The sequence below is a fragment of the Ambystoma mexicanum genome, chromosome 14 (assembly GCF_040938575.1).
Source record: "Ambystoma mexicanum isolate Mex_15411 chromosome 14, UKY_AmexF1_1, whole genome shotgun sequence".
Lineage (NCBI taxonomy): Eukaryota > Metazoa > Chordata > Amphibia > Caudata > Ambystomatidae > Ambystoma > Ambystoma mexicanum.
In genome coordinates, this window is record NC_090940.1 from 607,174,427 (window position 1) to 607,197,373 (window position 22,947).

Below are 22,947 nucleotides of genomic sequence, written 5' to 3' on the forward strand. Positions count from 1 at the left end.
TTTTGTCTGACTATGTTCAGACCGGAAGAGGGGTAGGCAGGGGTGCATAGTTGCCCCCTGTCTCGTTAACCTGTACCTAGCAGATTTATCAAAAGCATTAGACCATCAGTCGCTGTCTAGTCCAAGGATTGGCATTCAATCTATAAATTGGATGGCCTATGCAGACGACATAGTCCTTCTGGACTATACTCCAGTAGGCTTACAGCACCTTTTTGAATGCTTTTGGTAGCTATGCCTCGATAAATTATATCCTAGTAAATCCTGCTAAATCCAATATCATTACCTTCAAAAGGCCCCTAAAGTCTTCTACAAACTTTAAGTGGACCCTTTTGAAAGAACCTGTTTCTCTGGTAAAAGAGGTGACTTATTTGGGTTTCAAGCTGAGTTATTTTCAAACATTAGCTCAATTTGAACTTAATATAGAGGGAAACCTGATCCACTTGGTATGCCAAATGAAAAAAACTGAGCAATACTTACTGTAAATTCTCCATATTTCCACTGGTAAACTTGTATAAGTCTAAGGTTTTACCATCATTACTCTATGGGCTGGATATAAAATCTCATGCCCAAGAATTGAACTGGGCTAGAATAGAAGGGAAGATCTGGAGGAAGGTTTTGTGTCTTACGCAGAGTCAACCAATAGTAAGCTTGAGGTATGAATTAGGTTTACAATCCTTACAGATTTATATGGATTGGAAGATCATCCCGCTATACAGATGTATGATGGTGCCCCAGGCAGACTCTTTGTACGAAGACATTTCCTTGCTCCAAAAATAGGGATCTAGCTCCGTTCTGGTTCAACTGGTAAAATATGTAACCAAGACTTAGCATTAAGGTGATCGTGTGATGAAAGACCTGATAGCTAACCCTGTGGGTGTCAAGATGGCTCTGAAGCGAATGGATTGGATTCAAACTATAACAGACATGCATAGATTGGCAATCTCAAGGTCTTTGTCAATATACGATAAACCAAGAGGTTTCCTGCCAAACTATTAGAAATTGAGACAGGAATTCTTAAGGTTTCGTTTGAATTTGATTTGCACAGGTGAAATCCAGTCAATTTGTTAGAAGTCCTCGAGTGGACTCGATTTTTGTCCTCTATGTGAAGAGCTGGTAACACATTCGCCTAAAGTACATAATGATTGACTGCCGGGTAACTCTGGAGTTGAGGGGTTGTTTGTTAGGTCGGTTTGTTGACAGATTAGACCGGTTGTCCACAGATTCTTTCTGGGAAATATTGATAGCAGGCCATGAAGTATGCCTGATAGTTGAAGTATTGAAAGTGCTTCAAATTGTGGGTTTTATAAGAGACACAATTGTACTGTTGATTGTTTATTTCTATGATGTTATATTATGATGTCTCATGTAATGTACGTGTGAAAAGTTTATTTTCGACTATACCAGAATTAAAAAAATATATCTTTTAAAACGAATGAATGCTTGCTTCTGGATACGCATCCCCGTACCCAGGGTTATCTCAAATCTTATTATGTTCAATGTAGTTATTTCTTATTGCATACTCTGGTATGACAAATATGTGCACCTAAGCCTATGTTACTTATAGACACACCACATTAAGACCCCATCGATTCACACACAAGGTGCAGATAAAGGTGTTAAGGCAAGCCTAAGCACAGATGATACCAAAGCCCTTGGACCACCTGCTGACAGGTTTTCCCTTACCGCAAAGATCAATTTATGTGCGTGGAATTTAGCCTTTTCGGTCTTACATGTGGGATGTTTCAAAATGTTTTAGCAGACATTTTGTAAAGAGTTTTTGTGTTCTCCACATCTTGTCCTTGCAAGATTTCCTCACCAGAACACAATATTTTCCAGTTAAATAGCAAGGATTCCTCTCGTGAGAAATCACAACAATTGTAAGCCTAACACATTGCTTGCATACAAAATTCTCGCAAATATAAGAAGACAAAAACGAATACGAAAATATCTTCCAGGCCCCCACAAAACATAAATGTTCCAGAATGCTCCTGTTTTATCCGCCCACGTGCACCCTGAAGATAAACGTCCACTGTAGCACCTTCTAATATATTTTTAAGCATGCTGTAATTTCAGGTTCTCGTGAGAATACTTGAGTACTCCTCACATGGGCGAAGAAAAATGGCGGCTCTTCATTTCTGAAAGGCCTCAGTTGCTGCAGTGCACCATGGGAGATATGTAAAAGATTTTGTGGCTATGGCATCCCACTCTCTGCCTAATTAGACAGATTTCCATCAGGCAAACAAAAGCCACAGCTGAACCGCTTTTTGCAGCTTATGAAACACATTTTAAACAAACCCATCTAGCGGTTTATGCTGTGCACCAGTTCAATGACTGCACATTTCCCTGAAAAGAAAACGAATGCAAAAAGTGAAGAAGTATCCTTTTTTGGACACTTTATAACTTTTGACAGTTGAACACATTTCCATTAATATTTCCAATTATTTTGCCCCCGGGCCAAAAAAATCTTTTGGAAAGTTTTGAACAGATGAGTTAAGTTATTAGCCAGAGAAATGTCCACAAAGTCAATAGATCAAAGGTTTCACCTAAACTCTAAGGCGACATATCACATACCAGAAGGGAAAATGAAATGAAGAGGATTTTTACAAAACGTGTGCATTTGTGCACGATTCTTTGGGTAACAAACTAATTGAGGAATTACCTTTGATAGTATAGAAATGAACAAAGGACTGTACGTTTTTAATCTGACAACTCTACAAACATGATTTTTTTGAATGGAGGAATCTTTATTTTCTTTGTGTACATACACTAAAGGATCCTTTTGCTGGCTTATGCTTTTTTTGCACATAGCATATGCTGTTTAACTCTTTTAACTAAAAGTGTTGACCGAGGCCTTGTTTCAGTCAGTGCCTCTATTCATTTAGTAGCGGTTTCTCGCTTGAGCCAGCAAAATAGATCTGTGATAGTTTCATGCTTAGTCATATAGAAGATATATTTGCTGGTTCCCTAATTCTGTTTTGTCTGGGCTTCTTAGTTGAATTCCAGAAATTGAGTGAACCCAGGACCTTTCTCACTAGATGACCACCACGCTGTAAAGTTTTTAGGAAAGGCATCTTAATGAAAGTAATTTGACAATACTTAATATCATGTGTTTGAGCTGCACACGTTTGTGTTGGAGTTACGTGAGGTGCAAACTACAGTCTATTGAAATTGATTTTTTTTCCAGACATATAAAGATCTGAAGGACCGACATCAACTCATGGCGTATCGGTGTAAGGTTGATAGAAGCTCCCCAGAAGAAGAGAAGATCGATATACTCTTAAAAAACACGGTATGTGATGGTCTCGGAGGCTAGTCCACAACATGTTACATAACTGCACTCCATGGTACATGTACATCAGTTCTACTGAAACAATTTCTCTGGGAATCTTTCCATTGCATGTGTTTTTTGCCTGTTGTACATTTAAAGAAACGTAATGCCATATGCAAGGACCACTAGCCCAGTCCACACTTCGTTGTGAAGGTGAAGTTGGGACTCTAAGCACAGCAAGCTCCGGCCCGATGTCTGGGTATATACCTGCCACTTAGGGTGACGTTGGCGTTGCAACACTGAAGAGTTATGGATAGAAAAGCTTTAAATTAATCATAACTACAGGGGCAGCCTTCCATTCCTACAAACCATAATATTTTATGTATGTAGTGCTTCATGCTGATTTCATCCTGCTTCTTAACGCTGTAACTATTATGCTTATAATTACCCAACCATGTACTCTTTGGCTAACATCAGAGTGTTCTCTATGGTGCCATTATGATCTAGCAGCTGGTGTTTGCTCGTCATACTGTTGAAGCTTAAATCCACCTGAAGTACTGATACTGGCTCTCCACACTCTTCTAGGATCTTTCTGGAATCCTGATCACACACTGCACCTCTATTATCAGTAGGTAGGGTCTTCTAGGCTCCAGCTCCACAGCTACATACTGGAACCGTACAGTCACTGGAAGCTACTCGAGTTATTTTTGTAATGGTAGTCCTCCATTTTTTTCGGACTTGTGTAATGTTCTGGCTTCAGTGCAGCATGATGGAGCATTTGTTGCTTGGCAAAAACTGAATTTTTAAAAGAATTCTCCAATCTCAACCTGCACATCAGTCCCTTTTTAGCTTTTGTCACTACCACAAGGCGTAAACAGAAAAGGGGGGAGTTTGTGAGTTTGGGGCCTGCTACATCTGCAAGATGGGGACTGGGGCTTATAAGCACAAGAGTATCTACGGTGAGTAACCCACAATCTCCAATCCCCAACATGGGTTCCTCATAAATATTTATAAACTCCTGAACAGCTCCACCTATTGGCAAGATCTCCAAACACATTCTTATTGAAAAAGTACTTTTCAATTTTATACACATTAAAAACTCCATAGAACCGCATCTATACGATAAAGCATCGGCTGTGCTCAAAGGAATAAAATCAGACATGAAAAAGATATGTAGGTTAGAGGGCAAAGAAAAAAGTATAGTTGTACCTTTACGAAAGCCAGGCTTCACTAGTTTCCTAACAGGTGGCATGGTGTCAGTGGGGCAATCATTCATTTTTCCACTCTGTGCATAAAGATCTCCCTCCCCCAATAAATTCCCCAACCCCACTTACCTTTTGCTTTCTCACTTCCTTCTGACCCTGCAGCGTCAGTTCCGTCCCTCTTACGCGTGTCGGATCCGACGCTGCAGGGTCCGCTTTTCCCTTTTAATTAGTTTTTGTTCCCACCTCCAGTCCTTAGGAAGCAGGCGACATCCCTGCTACCCCCCAAGACGATCACTACCAAACGTGGGGAGCTGGAGGCACCCCCGCAACCCCTGCTCCCCATGTTCGGTATTGATTATCAAATGTGTCATATGTAATCGATCAAATGGTACTGGCCATATTCGGCCAAATTTACCATACGTTCAATTAAATTCGAACAAATTGGGCAATACCGGTTCTTTATATGTACAAAAGGCGCCAATTATGCTGTGACTGAGTCAGTGCCTAGCCATGTGATGCTACCTAGTGGCTGTAAGAAATGTTTTTGAACCACTTTGCGTCAGAATGACATTTCAAAAGCTGATGCATCTGTAAGAGAAATATTGCATGAGTGCAAAACAAACTCCACAAAATAAAATAAATACAAAATTAAATTAATTTCCAGTGGTCGATTTTTCCTTCTGAGAAACAAAGCAAAATATTGAGCAAAATAAAATACACAACGTTAAATTTACGATTATGTCCTCAGCTTGTTTACAAATATCACTGCTGGCTTGCACCAGTAGGTAGCCCTGGTTATGCATAATTAAATCCTGTAGTACTTTTCTGTATACAGCCAAGAAAATAGGAAACTAATATTTGAACAGCCTTTTAGAAACAGTTTAAACATCTCTGTAGCGGAGAGGCACACCAATTCCCCGGCATGCACATATATCATTTCTCTACGGCCATTGCTGTTGCCTTTGCTTACATATGCCCGGTGCCCGAGCTCTCCTGATTGACAAGTTCACACTGTTCTTTTGCCAGGCATGTGCAGACACTGAGATACTTCCCAGGTGTCTTCATCGTTCACAATGATGTGTATTCGCTCAATAAGGTACACAAGCGATCAAAATGCATACACTCCCATTATCACCTGTCCACACAACAGAAACTTGCTGAGCATGCAACATGAATGCAATGTTTTAAACATGTACTTTTCTCCCAAACAGCAAATTCGATGGAAGAACTAACAGACGGTTCTCTTCGGCAGAAAAGGAGCTATTGCCAAAAAGTGTGGAAAGCCAGTTCCCATGGAGCCAAGAAATGTAACTTTAGAAACATTTTCAGTGAACGAAGTGGCATTCCTTTTGTGATTCACAGAGACACTGCCTAATGGGTGATTGTAGATCTAGGAAATCATCATCATTGTTTCATCTAAGCAGCGACAACCAGCTGTCGCCAAAGGGAGCAAAGAACACTCACAAAACAAGTGATCCATCTAAGGAAACCAGTTCGCAACCACAGGGGCTAGAATAAGAGGAGAGCGTTGGGCTTAGACATTTTTTAAAAACACCCGAGATTTGCGGTGCCCCTGCCCTCCGGGAGGAACCATTTCTAGATCTACAGCAGCACGCGCAAAGGCCTTTCCACTTAGGATCAGATGGTAGCGCTTGGGTGACTCCGACAAGCCCTACCCTGGATAGAGAGATGCTCAAAAGTTGCAGAAGCAAGCCGGATTGCATTGAGTGGGCATAAAAGCAGTGTGCATGCTGAGGTGTATTTAGAACTTCATAGTTAGCCAGTACAAAGGATGGGACTGTTGCACTTGAATTACCAGACATGGATTGACACCCCACCGGGTACATTCAGAGTAATATGAAGCTTCCGCAGATTGTCTCAGAATCTATGTCTTGCGCTAACTGGGCGTTTCACTGAATATTCTCAGCATCCTTCCGGCCATGCAAGGACCTACGTGGGGTTTCCACAGACACATCTCAGAATCCAAATGGGAGCTCTCCTCTACTTAAAGAACATTCCCAAAGGTGTCCATACCTAGAGGCTTAAGAAAATACAGTGACAGGAGAGGGGCACAATAATAATAGCCATATATTCTCGCAATATGCCGACACATTGTTTACCAGAGGCTTGATCTCCCAACAAATATTCAATCTCTGAAAAAAAAAATAAAAGAAAATACTCTGAAGTTGTGAACATGGAACTCTTGCTCTGTTCGGAAGCTTGTACTCCTTTGGCCCAACCACATTGGGAATCAAAACCCACAGTCCTTCCTAAGGTTGAGCTTCTGTCTGTCCTTGTGCTATCCTTGGGTCACCTCAGCCAATCTGCAGAAGAGGAAGTGAGCTCATTTTATGGGGTGCTTGAGAACAATACCTCCTTCCTTGTGTTACTCCGTAAATCATGTTTGTGTTTATATCCCTCCTGAATGCTCATCTTTCTGGAACATAAATATCTCCCCCTGTCTCTCATGCATGCCCTCCCTACCGCAATACCCTAATGCCAACCCATCCCTCATTGCCACCCTAAGTGCAACCTCTACCTACTTTGCTTTGCCTGCAACTGGTATACAACCATTAATAAAGAGTCTGTTTTTCTGCTTAAGAACAGTCTTCCACAGACAAGGTTTACCCTAGATAGGCAGCACCACTCGCAATCTAGCATATATGGACAGCTTGAATCTGGTGTTTTCCAGCAAAAACTATACATGGAGGTTCATAAACCTATCATAAACCTGGGAATTGGGTATTAAGCAAAGGCAGTGGCAGCTAAGTAGCCAGAATGGAAGCAGCTAGGTGGCAAGTCTGACAAGAGGGAGCTATGGAACCCAGGCAATTAATATATTTTAAATTATAGCAGGATCTCAGAAGTTACACAGTGAGTGAGAATAGCAGATGCTCAAGAGATAGATACTATGGCATGATTGTGGCAGCCAGTCTGCAAGCTGTGGATCCAGGAGTGCAGAAACCAGACAGAATGGGGGAATGCTCAAGGGACAGGTGGTGAGTCCAATTAGCAGGAGCACAGGTGCCATGCAATGCTACATAGAGCATGTCAGCCAGCAGCGAGGTAAGAAAGCAGCATGGATCTCAGAGGCAGTATAGAATTATGGATTCTCAGATGGCAGCCAGGGAGGCAAGATGGTGGGAAACTCAGTAGCCAGGCAGTGAAAAAGAAGGGAACCCAGGGCAGTAGGAGCTTGTAATGCCACAGAGCATCAGGCAACCATAACGTAAACAAAGAACTCAACACACGTTGTTGTCTTGTGATCCGGTGTTAAAATTCTTCAATGCAGATTTTGTTCCAGCCTTGATGTCAAAAGTAGCCTAGCAATACAAATACTCCCTTATGCTGAGTCTGCACCAAACGCCCTTTGCATGCTCTCTTGCACTGTGGAGTGGAAATGGGGGACCCTAAGAAACAATGTTTCTACTGCATCACCAACGCCGTTGTGAGGAAAATCTCCCCGATTTCCCAATTACGCACCTCCAATTCTCTTGTGTGCACGTAGTATTTGCAGAATTACTTGGAGCGATGGTATGGCATAAGAATGACAAACATACATACTACAAACAAAAGGGAAATAATCGACTCACTAACCAGAGGGAACTGTTCACCCTGGATCTTCTCTGGATCCATTCACAGAGGTCCAAAATAAATAAGAGACAAGACTGAGTTTAGACTTAAGTCCATGAAGCCTTGAGAAAAGTAAAAAAATCAATAAGAAAAATTGGTTTCCGGGTCCTAAACAGTAGACCAACTGAAATTCCACATCTCCGTGTCATAGGGCCATAAAAGGTCCCAAGAATTCCAACTTTTTTTGATAGGCATTGGCTATTGCTTTACCACAGCACACCTGTTTCGACAAGAGTGGAAGCCTTGAAATATTCCTCTACAGTCGCATAGCGTGCTACCGCATACAGTATCGGGGACCAGGCAGACATGCAGCGGCTGCTTGGATCAGCATCATGTGACTAGAAAGCAGCTGGATGAGTCCACCATGCAGTGATGAGGTTTAGCCGCTATAGTAAGACCCTAAATAGCAAAAGATCTCCTTCCCGCAACAGCTGATAACAGACACGGATCGTGGCATTGTTTTTTTTATGTAAGCTCGAAATCCATTGCACAAACAGGAAAAAACCCATTTGATAGGGTGTCATTACAGTTTCCCCCGGTGTGGAATAACTGACAGTAATTACGGTACTGGCCATTTTACCGGACCGGGGAAACACAAGTTTGCAGGTGGGGGCACCGACTTACAGGCCTGAGCTGCTGGTAAATCTGGCTCCCACCGGTAAAAGAAATTCCGCAATTACCTGTGCCGCTAATTGCGGCAATCTCATAGTAGTCCATGGGATGGGGATTTACTGGCATTTCTGCCACCTGGAATATCATAGTAATAGCGGGATATCTGGAGGTGGAAATGGTAGGGTCAGTTTGCCGGTATCCACATGCACTCCTAAATAACACTTAGCAGTTTGCGGAGCCAATAAAAAAGAACAAGCACCAATAAGAAGCAATCAATTGGGGCAAAGCATTCTCTGTACACACCTCGTGGTTTGGTGAAACCGAGTTATCGCCTTATATGATCACTCATGGGGCACTTATGCAGACGTAGCCCTCCCCGTCTTCTGTGCACAGTCACCCCACTGTTTACCAATTAACATTAGTCCCATCATATCCCTTTCCCAACACCTGCTCTCTTTTGTAAAACGTCCCTCCTTGACAGCTGTATTGCCAGAAGTGTGCCCAGAGACTCTAGCTAATCACTGGCTTCTGGTGGTCAGGTAAGTGAGGTAAATCAGATAGATTGTGAGGGAGATGCTTTGCAGATATGCCAAGCTAGACCAATGGTTCTCCATTTCGACTTGAAGAAACTTCATCAAACTATGGGCAACAGGGCCACAGAAGCAAGAGATCCATAGGGCATGTAACGTGTCTTCACCTTGTGATAATGAGTTTAATCTCCCTGTGCTATGCTGAGTAAGTGCACATGAGCACAATGTACAATTAAGGTAATTGCTTTCTGGTGAACACAGCTAGTCTTTCCCCTGCACTTGCCAAGGTCTGCATGGAGCAGACTTAATGTCTGGAGCGTTTTATTTGGATATTCCAGTGACACGGATTCTGCTTATAATCCAATTTTTGGGGAAATGCAACATAATTTAGATTCTTCATAAACAATGTCAAATTCCCTAACACTTTTTAAGTCATGTACATTCTTATTCAGGGGTGGATCAATAAACTAATACAACATTTTATATTTGCTTCTTAAATATATAATAAGAGTGTTGCTGTATGACCTGACAAACAGGCTTGCCTACTGCATCACATGTTTTACTCTGATCCAAAGGAAGTGAGCAAGCTAACCTGAAATGCCAACAAAAAGGCTGAAAACTATGCAAAGGCTAACTCCATTTATGGCTCACCTGGAAGTCTAGTGCTATTGCTAATTATTTCTTGTGTTAATGTACAGGCGGAGTATATTTTAGAAAAACTACAAATCCCAGGGTGTGCCAGTACTGAGATTGATGATCTGCAGACCTCGAAGATAGCAGCCAAAAAATGTATAAAAACGTAATCCCTACTGTGCCTTTGCTTCTCAGAAGTGCATTTATGGTTGTTGGCTCTCAAATGTAATTTAAGCGTGACACTGTAGATGTTTGTAAAAATTAGGAACATATTAAAATAAAATAAAAAAGATAATTAACCAGATAGTGTGCAGCCAAGACAAATGGCTACAAGCATTGTTATGTTATCAATTCCGACTTACGCCCTCATTACACGGTAGGCGGTAAGGGTTTACCGGTACCGTTATTTTACTGGTACCGGTAAATCCTTACCGCCTTACTACGAGGTACCTTTGCGGGTTGGGGAATTTAACGCCTGCTTTTTGCAGGCGTTAAAAACCAACCCGCAAAGGGACCAGGGAGCTAATTACGGTACTGCAATTTGCGGTGCCGTAATTACCGCCTCCCCATTCCATTTATGCCCTATGGGGCAAAAATGGGAATGGGGAAGGGCAATGGTGGAAGGGGGAATTACCGCCCCACCAACCTTGGAATAGGGCGGTAATTCCCCTTTCCACCAAGGCGGTGCCGGTATTTTACCGGCATGGACCAAGGTGCTAATAGCACCTTGGTCCACCGCCATCCATGTAACGAGGCCCAGTGTCTTGGTACTGAGTGGGAACCACAATGCCCATGGTTCCTGTGTTGTGTGAAAGAAAGTAGTTCTAACTGAAATAATGAAGCTGGAAGAAACTGGAACTCCTAGTGGGTAGAAGTCTCTAAACACTAATAGACTTCCTCACAGAATTATAAGCTTCAGGTTTTGAGAAAGAAAATAATAAACAAAGGCTAATGTTGGATTTACGCAAGGGAAATGAACAATCAGAGATGTATCGGATGCTCTCTTTGATATAGTTTTTACAAGTTTCATGATCATCTCACAAATATAGAACTGTAGATTTAAATAGTGGTTCATACCTTTGTACTGTACACACATTAGAAAAAATGATTCTAGATGTCATCACCTGCCCAAGATATCCATTTTGCTGGTATGGATCGCTTCCATTATTACACAGTGTATTTGTAACATGTTGTGAGTATGTTCCAATGTGTGGCATGGTGTTGGAGATATTATGTCTTTAGTTCTGATATTGGATTTATGTTCTGCCCAAGAGATATTAACTTTTATGGAGGTTTGGCCTACATAGTATATACCATGTAGGTGCTGTGTAGCTTGCACAGCATTTCTGTGTGTATGTTACAAGTAGCAAGGTCGCTGAAAAATATGTCAGTATAATGATGATGGCCAGATGTGCTGCGTGTAATTATGTTATTACAGTGTGAACAATTTAAGCTTGAGCAAGTACCCCTGTTTTGTGTGCTTACTGGCATAGCTCTCATGTTCATGCTTAAGTGATAAGTCATAGGGGATAACTTTTAGTAGTTTGTCATATTCCTACACCTGCCAAACTTTCAAAAGTTTTGGAGTCCCCTTATTGGGTTTCAAAGTTGTTAGATCACTTCTCAATTCCCCTTCCTAATGTATCTTCACAGTTGCCTCTTTTTTAATTAAATTTGAGATCGAACAGTTACATTTCAGTGTGCTATAGGCACAGTACGATTATGATTGTTTTAGTACAAATTGATTTTTGTTTTACTGTAAAATAAGACGTTATAGCATTAACACAGGAAATAATTCAGACCACCAGGTTTCCATGACAGTTAACCACTGAGTTTAGTTTGTGCTTCCCTAGAAATAAGTCTCATAGGATTTCCGGATGTGTATCAGCTCCTAACTTTGGCATGTCAGCCATCTTTTAAGCTATGCTAACAGTAGAAGCTGTAGTTAAGTGGGATTGTAATGTCTCTTTGTGAAACAGATGTAACATTTTGTATTTGTGTTTATATAGCTACTTCTGAATAAGAATATTTATGATTTGAAACACAATAGGCTATTTTACATTGTTTATAATGAAGAATCTGCATTACATTGAATTATAAAAAATATTTGGATTGTAAAATACATTTTCTGTTTCACTGGAATTTCCAGTCGAAATGCTATTTGGACTCTCCACCTAAGTAGTCTGCTTTTATTGACACTAGCCAGAGGGGGCAAAGGACTATCTAGATTCTCCAGACGGCTGTTACCTCTTTTATTATTTTGTGCCCACTGAGAGGGGACGGGCACATTATCAAGGACTAATGAATCTTCCAAATCCCTTTTTGGCAAACACTAATGAACATATGACATTGAACGTGAAAGACACAGCTATTCAATGTGCACTGTTACTCAGTTATACACTCGTTCCTCTTATATTGGATATTAAGTGGGGGATTGTTATAAGAAAGAAGGAATGTATACTCTGACATTTCAGATTAATTTGAAGGCACTGATTGTGTTCTGTTTATCAAATCGTGGAGTGGTGTGCCCAATCAAAGGGATGAAACCAAGTGTTGGATTAAATGACAGTAGAAAAGATCAAAACAGCATCTCGGTGTTGCTGCTCATAACTTCCAAACTTGTGCTAAATCAACAATTTCTGCCATCACTGACAGAAACAGATGACAGTATGCCAAGTCTAAAGGGTTTGCTGTATAACCATATGGTTAGTTAGACTAAATGTTTAGAAATGTAAACAGATGATCAAATGTCCTTAAATGTACAACATTATTGTATTTTTACTTTGTTTTGATAAATATGTATGTAATATATATCTGATAAATAAAATCAAGGGTGCATATGTGGTTACACTCAGTACTTACCTTGGATCCAGCAGTGTATGTAGTGTTTCTCTCCTTGCCACTGTGAAGAAGCATCAGCAATTAGCAAACAAGTCATTAATAAAGTTCAACAACCGTTTAGTGACAGGATGGGTGGGGATACTTCCTTTAGGGGCTTGGGGGATTGCTCCAAAAATAATAAAGAACACCTTGGTTAAGGTGCTAGGGTGGGTCAACTCCTGGTGTCTTGCGTCTCTAACCTTGGGAATGCTGATCTTCTCCAGCATGGGGCTGGCATGGATTCACATGCTCATGAATATTCCCCGTTGTCAGGCCAGGAATCCTCGGTGAAAGAAAAAAGTTTCACTTTCACATACAGACTGTCTTTCTGCTATAAATCAATCACTGAGCTCTGGGTTATACTGCCTCTAGTCGATGACTGCCCTCTCCCTAAACCCCTCCTCTGGCAGCCATCTTCAGATTTTTACCGCACATTCAAGTGTTGGGAGTCCTCATGTTTTGTTCCGAGAGCTTTTGAAGTTTTCACGCTTTTTCGATAAAAAGTTCCTATTTTTGTCAAATCGAGCCTGTGTGCTCTTTTGCTGCTTTGCCCAGCAAACAGGGATCAGTTTGTCGCTGTCTTTCAATGCCCCTCAAGGGCAAGAATTGTCGAGAGTTTCATTGAAGATTCCAGAAGGCCGTCGGGCCTCCGTTTCACGCCGGACCATGTCGGAGGAGAAGGAGGGAGGTTCCCTCTTCAATTTGTGCTCCAGCTGCGGATTGAGGAACGTGTTTGTAGAGTACAAACACTCCCGGTGCCGCTACTGTCTCCAGCCGGACCAAAGGGATGCTTATTGTGAAATCTGCCCTGGATTCTCCAAGCGCACCGTCAAGGATTGTCACAGTAGGTTGGTGGCGTCGCTGAATGCCAAGGCCTCTACCTCGTTCGGAAAACAGGGGCATGCCTCACCCAGGACCGGCCGGTTCATGTAGCGGATTCTAAGTCCTTTGAGGGTGCTCTATCTGCGGGGGCCCAAGACAAGGCCAAGCACCACGAGTCCGTTTCCGGTGGCGTCGCCACGAAAGCAAGTCCTGCGATGAGCAGGGCACGCTCATCTTCACCATCTGCCTCCATCTCCAGTCATCGCTCCAGCTCCTCCTTGAAGAGGAAATCGGCTAACCCAGGGAAGCTGCGTGAGAAGCCAGAGAAGACTAAGGCGCAGGGAAAGGTGTCCGACCTGCCCCTGAAGGCCCAGGTGGTCCAGGCGAAGTCAACATCGACAATCGAGCTGGTGGCGGCCACCCTATCGAAGACAAAAGGGGTCACCCAGTCCAGGTCACCCCAATGGCACCCACAGTGGCCCTCCCCCTGAGACGGGAGGCTTCGGCCAAGCCGGTAGAGAAAACACTAGAGAAAAGGATGCCACACCTAAGCCTGAGACCGACGCCCCAGGACACTATAAAGGGCGGGAGTGGAGGCCTCAACTGTGCTCCAGGGCACAGATATTTCTTCTTCTGATGAGGAGGACCTGGTGTCCATTCTCACGGTCCCAGAGCACGCGGGGAACGACGACAGAAGAAACACTGAGAGGGACAACGATGGCGGGAATGCAGACGATGACGTGGACGCTGGGCCCAGCAAGCCTGCCCCCCCAACACCTCCCAGAGAAGTATCGCTGGTCTCTGGGAGGATAGCTCAGGGGCAACGTGCTCACCTTGGAAGCAAGACGAAACGGAGCAACACAGGTTCAATCCCCGGGTCCATGCTTAGAAACCTCTGGGAATTAAGCACGTTATAAATAACCTATCATATCACATCCTTTCAACTCTCCACACACTGGTGTCTGCAATCCAGAAGAGGATGCTGATGGCACCTCCGGCCCCGGGCGCACTAGGCCCGCCACAGGCAAAGAGGAGGAAACGGCACCTTACAACGCCACTGTAACCGCACCTGCACATGTGCTCCTCCCCTAGGGATATAGGGACGGACACAGTGACTACGGACACGGACAATGACAGTGGCGTGTCTCTGCCACTGAGGGCTTCTCCCCCCAGACGGAGTGGGGTCGTTCCACGCCATGGTCATCCATGTGCCTGAGCTTTTCCAGCTAACGCCAGTAAAGACCAAGAAGGAAAGTTTCCTTTACCAGCGATGTGCGGCCAAGAGGAAGACCATTCTGGTGGTGCCTCTGCTGGACGACGTTTGGGACGTGGGCCTGGTGCTGATGAGAAGCCCCGGCGAAGAGAGACAGACTGGAAAAGAAGTACAGGGTGCCGGAGTCAGCACCCAAGTGCCTACGGTCGCAGCCCTCCCTGGACTCAGTGGTCTTGGCGGCTGCGAGGAAGAAGTCCTCTAATCTCTCATCTTCAGCCTCCATTCCCCCAGATAGCGAGGGGAAGAAGTTGTACGCCGTGGGTAGAAAGGTGATCTATTCGGCGGCTACGACATTCAAGGCAGCAAATGCGCTTGTGATCCTGGCCAGATACGACAGGGAGCTGTGGTATAAGATGGCCCCACTGTTGGAATTTCTCTCTGATGACAAACTGGTCGAGGCGCTTGAGATCCTCCAGGAGGGCGAGGAGGCATCAGACCATGCCATCACCGTGACCCTGGACATCGCAGACATGGTTTTCCAACAGATGGGGAGTGGTGTCTGCCTCTGTCGTCGTGGCTGGTTCAAAGCCACCAACTTTCGGCAGGAAGGCCAGACGAGGGTTCTCGACATGCCCTTCAACGGGGACAACCTCTTTGGGAAGTCCGTCGACAAATAGTTGCAAGCCATTGAGACCGACACGGAGACGGCCTGCGCCCTTGCCACGCTTCAGAAACATTGTCCTTTTTTTCGTGCCCCAGGAGGAAAATCTGGCAGGTCGTTGTAGGGTTTTGGCGGGGGATCATCCTCGTAATGCCAGCCCTCCCATTCCACGACCCAGGAGACCTACAGGGGCCGCTCCAAGGCTTTCGGAGGTGGCCGACGTGGCTCCCAAGGCGGCACGCAGGCCTTGAAGCAAGATTGAACCGGCCAGGACATCAGAGCACCACCCATGCACCCCAGTGGGAGGCCGGCTGGCAGGCTTCGTCAGCGAGTGGGAAAAGATCTCCACCCTCGCCCACGGACACACTCTAGAATTCCAATCCGGTGGCCCGGCAGGAACAGCACATCCCTCAGCTCCTGCAGGAAGTACGGGCCATGATAAGAAAAGGGGCAATAGAGCTGGTTTCAAAGCAACTCCGGGGCTCAGGGGTCTACTCCAGATACTTCTTCGTAAAGAAGACGACTGGGGGCTCGAAGCCCATTCTCGACCTGCAGTGTCTCAACAAGTACCTCAGGATGTCACATTGCAGCACGTGCTCGGCCAACTGGAGGAAGGAGACTTCCTGACGTCACTGGATCTGGGGGACGCATACTTCCACGTCCCATTCACGAGAAGCATCGGACGTTCCTGCGCTTTGTCGTACAGGGAAAGCACTACCAGTTCAAGGCGCTTCCGTTCGATCCGAGGTCGGCACTGAGGGTGTTTACGAAATGCCTGGCACCAGTGGTGGCCTATCTGTGCCTACAAGGGATACATGTGTACCCGTACCTCGACAACTGGCTCATCTGTGCCAAGTCCGGGAAGTAGCCGTTGAACACACCGAAAGGAACATATGGCTGCTGACGGATCTGGGGTTCTCCGTGAACTATCCAAAGTCCTGCTTGATACCATTGCAGAACAGGCTGTTCCTGGCGGCCAGGCTTAACACAGTCTCCTGCCTGGCAGCCCCCTCGGAAGAGAGGATAGCGGCCGTGCTGGGCAAGGTGCAACGGCTGTTGGCTCGGAAGACCTCCACACTGAGGACCATCAATTTGCTGCCCAGCATGATGTCATCATGCATTTACCTGATCCGGCTCTGCAGGTTGCGGATGCGACCCCTTCAGGAATTCCTTGACGCTCGGTGGATCCTGGTGTCCGGAAGCTTTATAGACCAGATTGTTCTGGACGAGGAGTTCCATTGAGCGATAAGATGGTGGGGCGTACGCTCCAACATCGCCGGGGGCACGGATTTCCAGAGCGCCCCATACCAGGAGATGGTCATCACTGACTCTTCCCTGGAGGGCTGGGGAGCCCACACCAGACTTTTCCAGACCAGAGGCTTTTGGCTACCGGAGGAAAGGGATCTCCACATCAATGTCCCGGAGCTGCGGGCAGTGTTCTGGGTTCTCAAGTCATTCTTCCCGTCCCTCAAGGGCAAGGTGGTGAGGGTCTTCACCGACAATACCACCACAATGTTCTACATCAGGAAGCAGGAGGGCACCAGATCCCCAGCGCTCTCCAGAGAGGCGCAGGATTTGTGGCACTGGGCCGTTGCCCCAGGGATGTTCCTCATTCCGTTTCACCTGGCGGGAGTCAAGAACACCATCACTGACTCCCTCAGCAAGGACATCCTCTTCCTCAGATGGAGCAGGCCCCAGATCGATCTGTTTGCAACGGCAACAAATTCCAAATGCCAGCAAGTTCCACCAGCTGAGGAGCATGGGGGATGTGTTTTCCTTCCAGTGGCAAGGCCTGTTCCTGTACATTTTCCCTCTGTTGCATCTCCTGCTGCGAGTCATCAATCAACTATAGCGGTGCAGATGCAGGATGATCCTCGTCATCCCGGGCGTGGCTGAGGCAGACTTGGTATCTGGATCTTCTCAGCATGTCAGCGGCGCCCCGGTCAAGCTGTAAGTCGTCGCGGATCTGCTCGCCAGAGAAGGAGGTGCAATCCTACATCACGACCCAGGATTGCTGAACCTTAAGGCCTGGGTCCTGCAGCCTTAGAGTTTGGACGGTACGAGCTGCCGGCGGACTGCAGGGAGGTCCTTGCCAGGGCATTGTCGACTCTTATCTGCTACAGGCACAAATGGAAACGTTTCGCAATGTGGTGCCAGACACAGATGATCAACCCTCTGAGGGTTGCGGCCACACAGTTCCTTCCGTACTTGTTGTCCTTGGCCAAAGCAGGGCTGGTGCACACCTCCATCAAAGTGCATCTGGTGGCTATCTTCCGCTACACCAGGTCTCCGGGATGGTCTTCTCTTTGGTCATACAGTCTAGTCAAGGAGTTCTTCAAAGGACTGTTTCTATCATTCCCGCCGGTGAAGGCGCCTGCCCCCGGTATGGGAACTCAACGTGATTCTGACAAGACCCATGGGGGCCCCCTTCGAGCCTATGCATCAAGCCCCTCTTAAGTTCCTTTCGTGAAAAAAGTTTTTTCTCATGCCCATCACCTCTGCCAGGAGGGTAGGTGAGATCCAGGCCCTGTCCTGCAAGCAGCCTTATCTGACTTTTCACGACACGAGTGGTGCTGTGGAAGCAATCCTCCTTCATGCCTAAGGATCCGTCGGAATTCCACCTCAACAAGCCTTTGGTGTTGCCTGTGTTCTTTCCGAAACATTTGTCGTCGGCTGAAAGGACTTTGTACTCGCTGGATGTGGCTGATGCTCTGAAGTTCTATGTGGCACGCACTAAGAGTTTCCGGAAGCTTTGTCCAAGGCTTCCATTTCCAGGTGGCTCTCCGACTGTATCATGCACTGTCACCGGTTGGCTAAGGTCGAACCGGGCCGGGCCAAGGTTGGATTCCTTATATCCAATCTCTTGGGCAATGCCCTTTCCTGGGCAACCCCCTTGAATCACTCAGGCTGACCCCACCATGAACTATTATTCCTTATTCGTACAACAATTCAAGGCATGTTTTGATTGCCCCGAGGTTCAGTATTCTCATATGAAGCCATGCTGAACATACGGCAGGGCTCTCAGGATGTGCAGTCCTACTTGTCCCCATTTCAAAGGGTTTTGACGGATGCGGGTTGGCCGGACTCAGCCCAACAGACACTGTTCCAAAGAGACATGCACGACGACATTAAGGACGAGTTGGCTCGTGTAGCCAGACCTACCACCTTTCAAGAACTGGTGACGTTGTCCCTCCAAATTGTACATCGACTATCTGAGCAGCGATTAGAACGACGACGCACAAGACAGCATCCGCCTCCTATCAGCAATCCAACTACATTCATAGAAAAACCATCAGGAGATGAACCAATGCAGGTAGGAACTACTCTGGGACCTTGACAGCAGAGGAACGTAAGAGGTGGAAAGAACTAGGTCTTTGTATGTATTGTAGATCCTCGAAACACCTTCTTAGGAACTGCCCCGAAGTACCACCACATTGTCAGGGAAAGGCAACTCCCCGACCTTAATCAGGGGTGATTTCACCAATCCCTTTGACACCACCCAATGGATTGAGATCACCTCTGATAACCGAGTGATGATCTTCAGTGTTCTGCTATCCTTGGAAACACATCCTTGAAGTCCTTGCCATGCTGGATTGGGGAGCAGCACGGAATATTCTAGACATCACCTGGGCCACTGAAAAGGGCCAACCCTTACGGGAATAGAAGATTCCTATCCCAGTGGAAGGGGTAGATGGTTCCCCTCTAACGTTTGGGCCCATTGTCCAAGAATAAGGGCCCATTACTGTTTCTATGTTTCACCACCAGGAGCAGATTGTCTTTGATTTGAAACGTGCTGCGCATTTCCTGGTCCTACTGGGTATTCTGTGGTTACGTCAGCACAACCCTACCATCAACTGGGCTGCAAACACCATCAGCTTTCATTCGTCTTACTGCAACCTCTGTTGTTTGGGACAGCAGCCTCAGAAAAGTCAGGAGGGAGTGAATGTTTCCTTGTCGGCCTCCTTGGTACAGTCCATACCTTTGCAATTCCGGAGATATGCAGATATCTTCGAGGATGTGATACCCGGACAACTACCTCCAGATGGGAAAGAAGATTGTGCCATCAAACTAGTTCCCGGCGCTGTGGTGCCCTTTGGCAGGATGTATCGCTTGTCCCTTCCCGAAAAAAAAGGATCTTAAAGAATACCTAGACGCCAACATTCAGAACGGCCTCATCCACAAGTCCTGATGCTCTGCCGGAGCGCCCCTTTTTTTTATACCTAAGAAAGGCACGGATTAACTCAGGCTTCGCATAGACTACCGCTGTCTCCATGCCCTTACTATCAAGGACCGGTAGCCCATGTCCCTGATTAAGGAGGTTCTGGAAGACGGCTTGTGTGTTCACAAAGATCGACCTCTGTGGCGCATATCACCTCCTTAGAATAAAAAAAGGGGACGAATGGAAGACAGCATTTCGAGTACTGTGTTATGCCTTGTGAATGCACCAGCGGTGTTCCAGCGTTTTATGGACAAAATATTTGCTGACCTCCTATACATTTCGGTAGTGGTCTACCTTGTTGACATTCTGTTTATTTCCTCCACCATAGCATTCTTGTTCGCACAGACCATAGCAATCTTTGGGTGCTCCAGCAAATGGAATGTTGCAATGCTAGACATGCCTGATGGGCATATTTCTTCTCCAGTTTTTGATTTGTGATCACCCATATTCCCGGTAAGGACAATACACTCGCAGACGCCTTCTCTCGCAGTCTAGGGGGCGATTCCTCTTTCCAACAGGATACCGAAAGAATACTGGAAGGGTAAAGATTTGTGGGGGAGATCCATTCTTTCCTACAGGATGTCCAACAGACCTCAGCACTCACGGGAATACCTTGGAGTCCAAAATATGCATTAAAAGAACAGAATGGTTTATATCTTCATGATGGAGCATTGTATCTGCATACCCTGGAATTGCAAGCCCTTGCCTTGACCTGGTGACATGATCTACCATCAGATGGCCACAAGGGACAAAAGGCCACCTTGGACTTGGTTTCTTGCTACTTCTGGTGGCCGACCGTCCACAAGGATGTGAAGGCTTATGTGGCCTCCTGGCCAACATGTATCAGAAGCAAATATACCACCTCCAAACCAATCGGTCTATTCCAACAAGATGCTACTCCATCCGGTCCCTGGCAGCATGTGTCAACGGACATCATCATGGATCTTCCACCCTCACAGGAACACACTGCAATAATGGTCACTGTTGATACATTCAGCAAGCTGGCTCACTTCTCTTCACTGAAAGGGCTCCCTTCAGCTCCAGACACAGCCAACGTGTTCTTACGAAAAATAGTCAGACTACATGGACTCCCTTGCACCATTGTGTCAGATTGTGGCACACAATTCACGTCTACGTTCTGGTCCACCTTATGTAAACTGGGCATACAACGCGCTTTATCATCGGGATACCATCACCTGGGTAATGGGCAGACTGAAAGGCTCAATGCTACGCTCTAACAATACCTTGGATGTTTTTGCAACCCGGAGCAGGATGATTGGGCTGATCTTCTCCCCATGGCGGAGTTTATATACAACAACACCAAGCACACAGCTATTGGGATGAGCCCGTTCTTCTGTACATACAGGTACAATCCCAAGCATCTTTCCTACACAGGAACCCTTTCCACCAAGACCCCACTGATCGACCAACTCCTTGAGGACATCAGACATGCTCACAAAGAGGCTTTTTTATCCCGAGAAGCCAGCAAGAAAGGGTGCAAGATCTGGCCAGATAAAAAAAGGAAACAAAACCCTCCTTGGAAGATTGGAACCAAGCTATGGCTTGCTAATAAATACCTTCCCAGATGGGTGCATAGAGGGAGGTTTTCTTCTTGTTACATCGGCCCGTTTCCTATTACTTCCCAGATCAATCCCGTTGCCTTTCTGGCTGCAGTTACCACACAGATTAAGGAGGATACACCCTGTATTTCATACATCTCTTCTGAAACAATATGTACCGGATACCTATTCTAGGAAGATACCAGGTTTTCCTCCCTGCAGGGACCAAGACCCTCAAGAGTATGAAGTATCCCGGATAGTGGACTCCAGGTACAAACGTGGGACATTACAGTACCTCGTCCATTAGAAAGGGTTTCTGATGCTTGTTAATCTGCTTAGAATCACATGCTGTGATATAGTCTGACATCTAATGGTAACTGCAGAGTATTGTATCTTGTCTTTCGAGGATCAAAACGGGGCGTGCATGTAACAGTATCCCTAACGTGACGTGTAGTGTACCCAAAATCCCTCACGCGTCGAGGACCCTCAGATTGTTTTTTTCCGCCCAGCTAGCTGGTTGCCTTATGCGGAGTTCTTACCAAATTGCAATAGTTATATTTCCTGACCTCCGGTCATATTTATATTACTGTCCCCTCCTCGACGATTGTTTCCTGAACCAGCGCCGAAGACAACAAAAGAACATTCTTCGACGGGTGGGGTTACGGTCGACGCTGTCGACCACGTGGCTGGGCCTTATGGCCGGCCTATACAGTAGGGAGAATGGGGTCTGGGGGTTTTCTATTCTTTTCAAGCATGTCTTTCCTTCTCCCCTCTCTTTGTCCCTTTGGGTTTGTCGTTGCTTTTAAATTCCTGAGCTATGGACAGGACACCATTTAAATTTTGCCCTTCCTGTAAGGGAAAATTCCCATGGAAAGACGAGCACCAGCGGTGCAACAAGTGTCTTCCCCTCAATCACGACAAGGTGTCCTGTAAGTTCTTACGTCCTAGACGGTGGGCAGCCTACGCTATGTCGCAGGCTGAGGGTAGCTCCCCTGCCGCCGCAGCAGCCGCCGAATGTGATGAGGAGATGAGCGACGACCAAGGCTCCAGTTCAGACGCCATTGACCTTCCATCGGAGCGCTCGCATTCCACGATGTCCGTCTCCGGCCCCAATAGGCACGACGCAAGTCCTACTATGGGGAATGTACATCCCAGGGACAGTGACGCAGCCGCTACTCAAAGCACAAAGTACACAACCCCCAGTATCGCCTCAACTGCTCATTCGAAGCAATTCAAAGCGCCAATGGGTATGTTGGTTTCTTTGACGGCATCTGCCGATTTGCGTGATGGGCAGCCCTGTCCGCAACATCATCATTTATCTGTGCATTCTAAAAGTAAGGGCGCCAGCACCAAAAGCCACGCAGCCGTCGAGCCACCTCAAAAGAGCCCGCTGACGCCGCATAAAGCTCTGGCTGCGTCGAAATCCACGGCGCAACCACCTACACAGTCCAAACACCTCTCAGTAACGTCGAACATTAGCAAGAGTATTGGTAAGATTGTTTCGGCAGCTAAACATAAAGACGCGTCAAAACGCCCGGAAGGGCAGAAAGATTACACTGGGAGTCCCCTATCTTTATCTAAGACGCTGGTTGAGAAATCTCGACGTTTCAGGGAAAAGGATCATCAGGAAGAGCCCTTTCCTCCTTTATACACCTCTGGCTCCTCATCTTGGACCAGAGAGAAGTTTGAGGGTTGCATGGACAGACTGGAAA

At 46.0% G+C, this 22,947-nt stretch overlaps 1 protein-coding gene across 1 annotated transcript in view; it reads left to right on the plus strand.

Moving 5' to 3' along the window:
* The window catches only part of VIPAS39 (VPS33B interacting protein, apical-basolateral polarity regulator, spe-39 homolog), a 375,619-nt gene extending 368,961 nt beyond the window's left edge, over window positions 1–6,658 (plus strand). Inside the window, exons 19-20 of the mRNA XM_069637994.1 lie at window positions 3,185–3,289; window positions 5,685–6,658. Of these exons, the coding sequence (XP_069494095.1) occupies window positions 3,185–3,289; window positions 5,685–5,705 (126 nt within the window). The 3' untranslated portion in view covers window positions 5,706–6,658. The remainder of the gene's footprint in view (window positions 1–3,184; window positions 3,290–5,684) is intronic.
* Window positions 6,659–22,947: the final 16,289 nt, after the last annotated feature.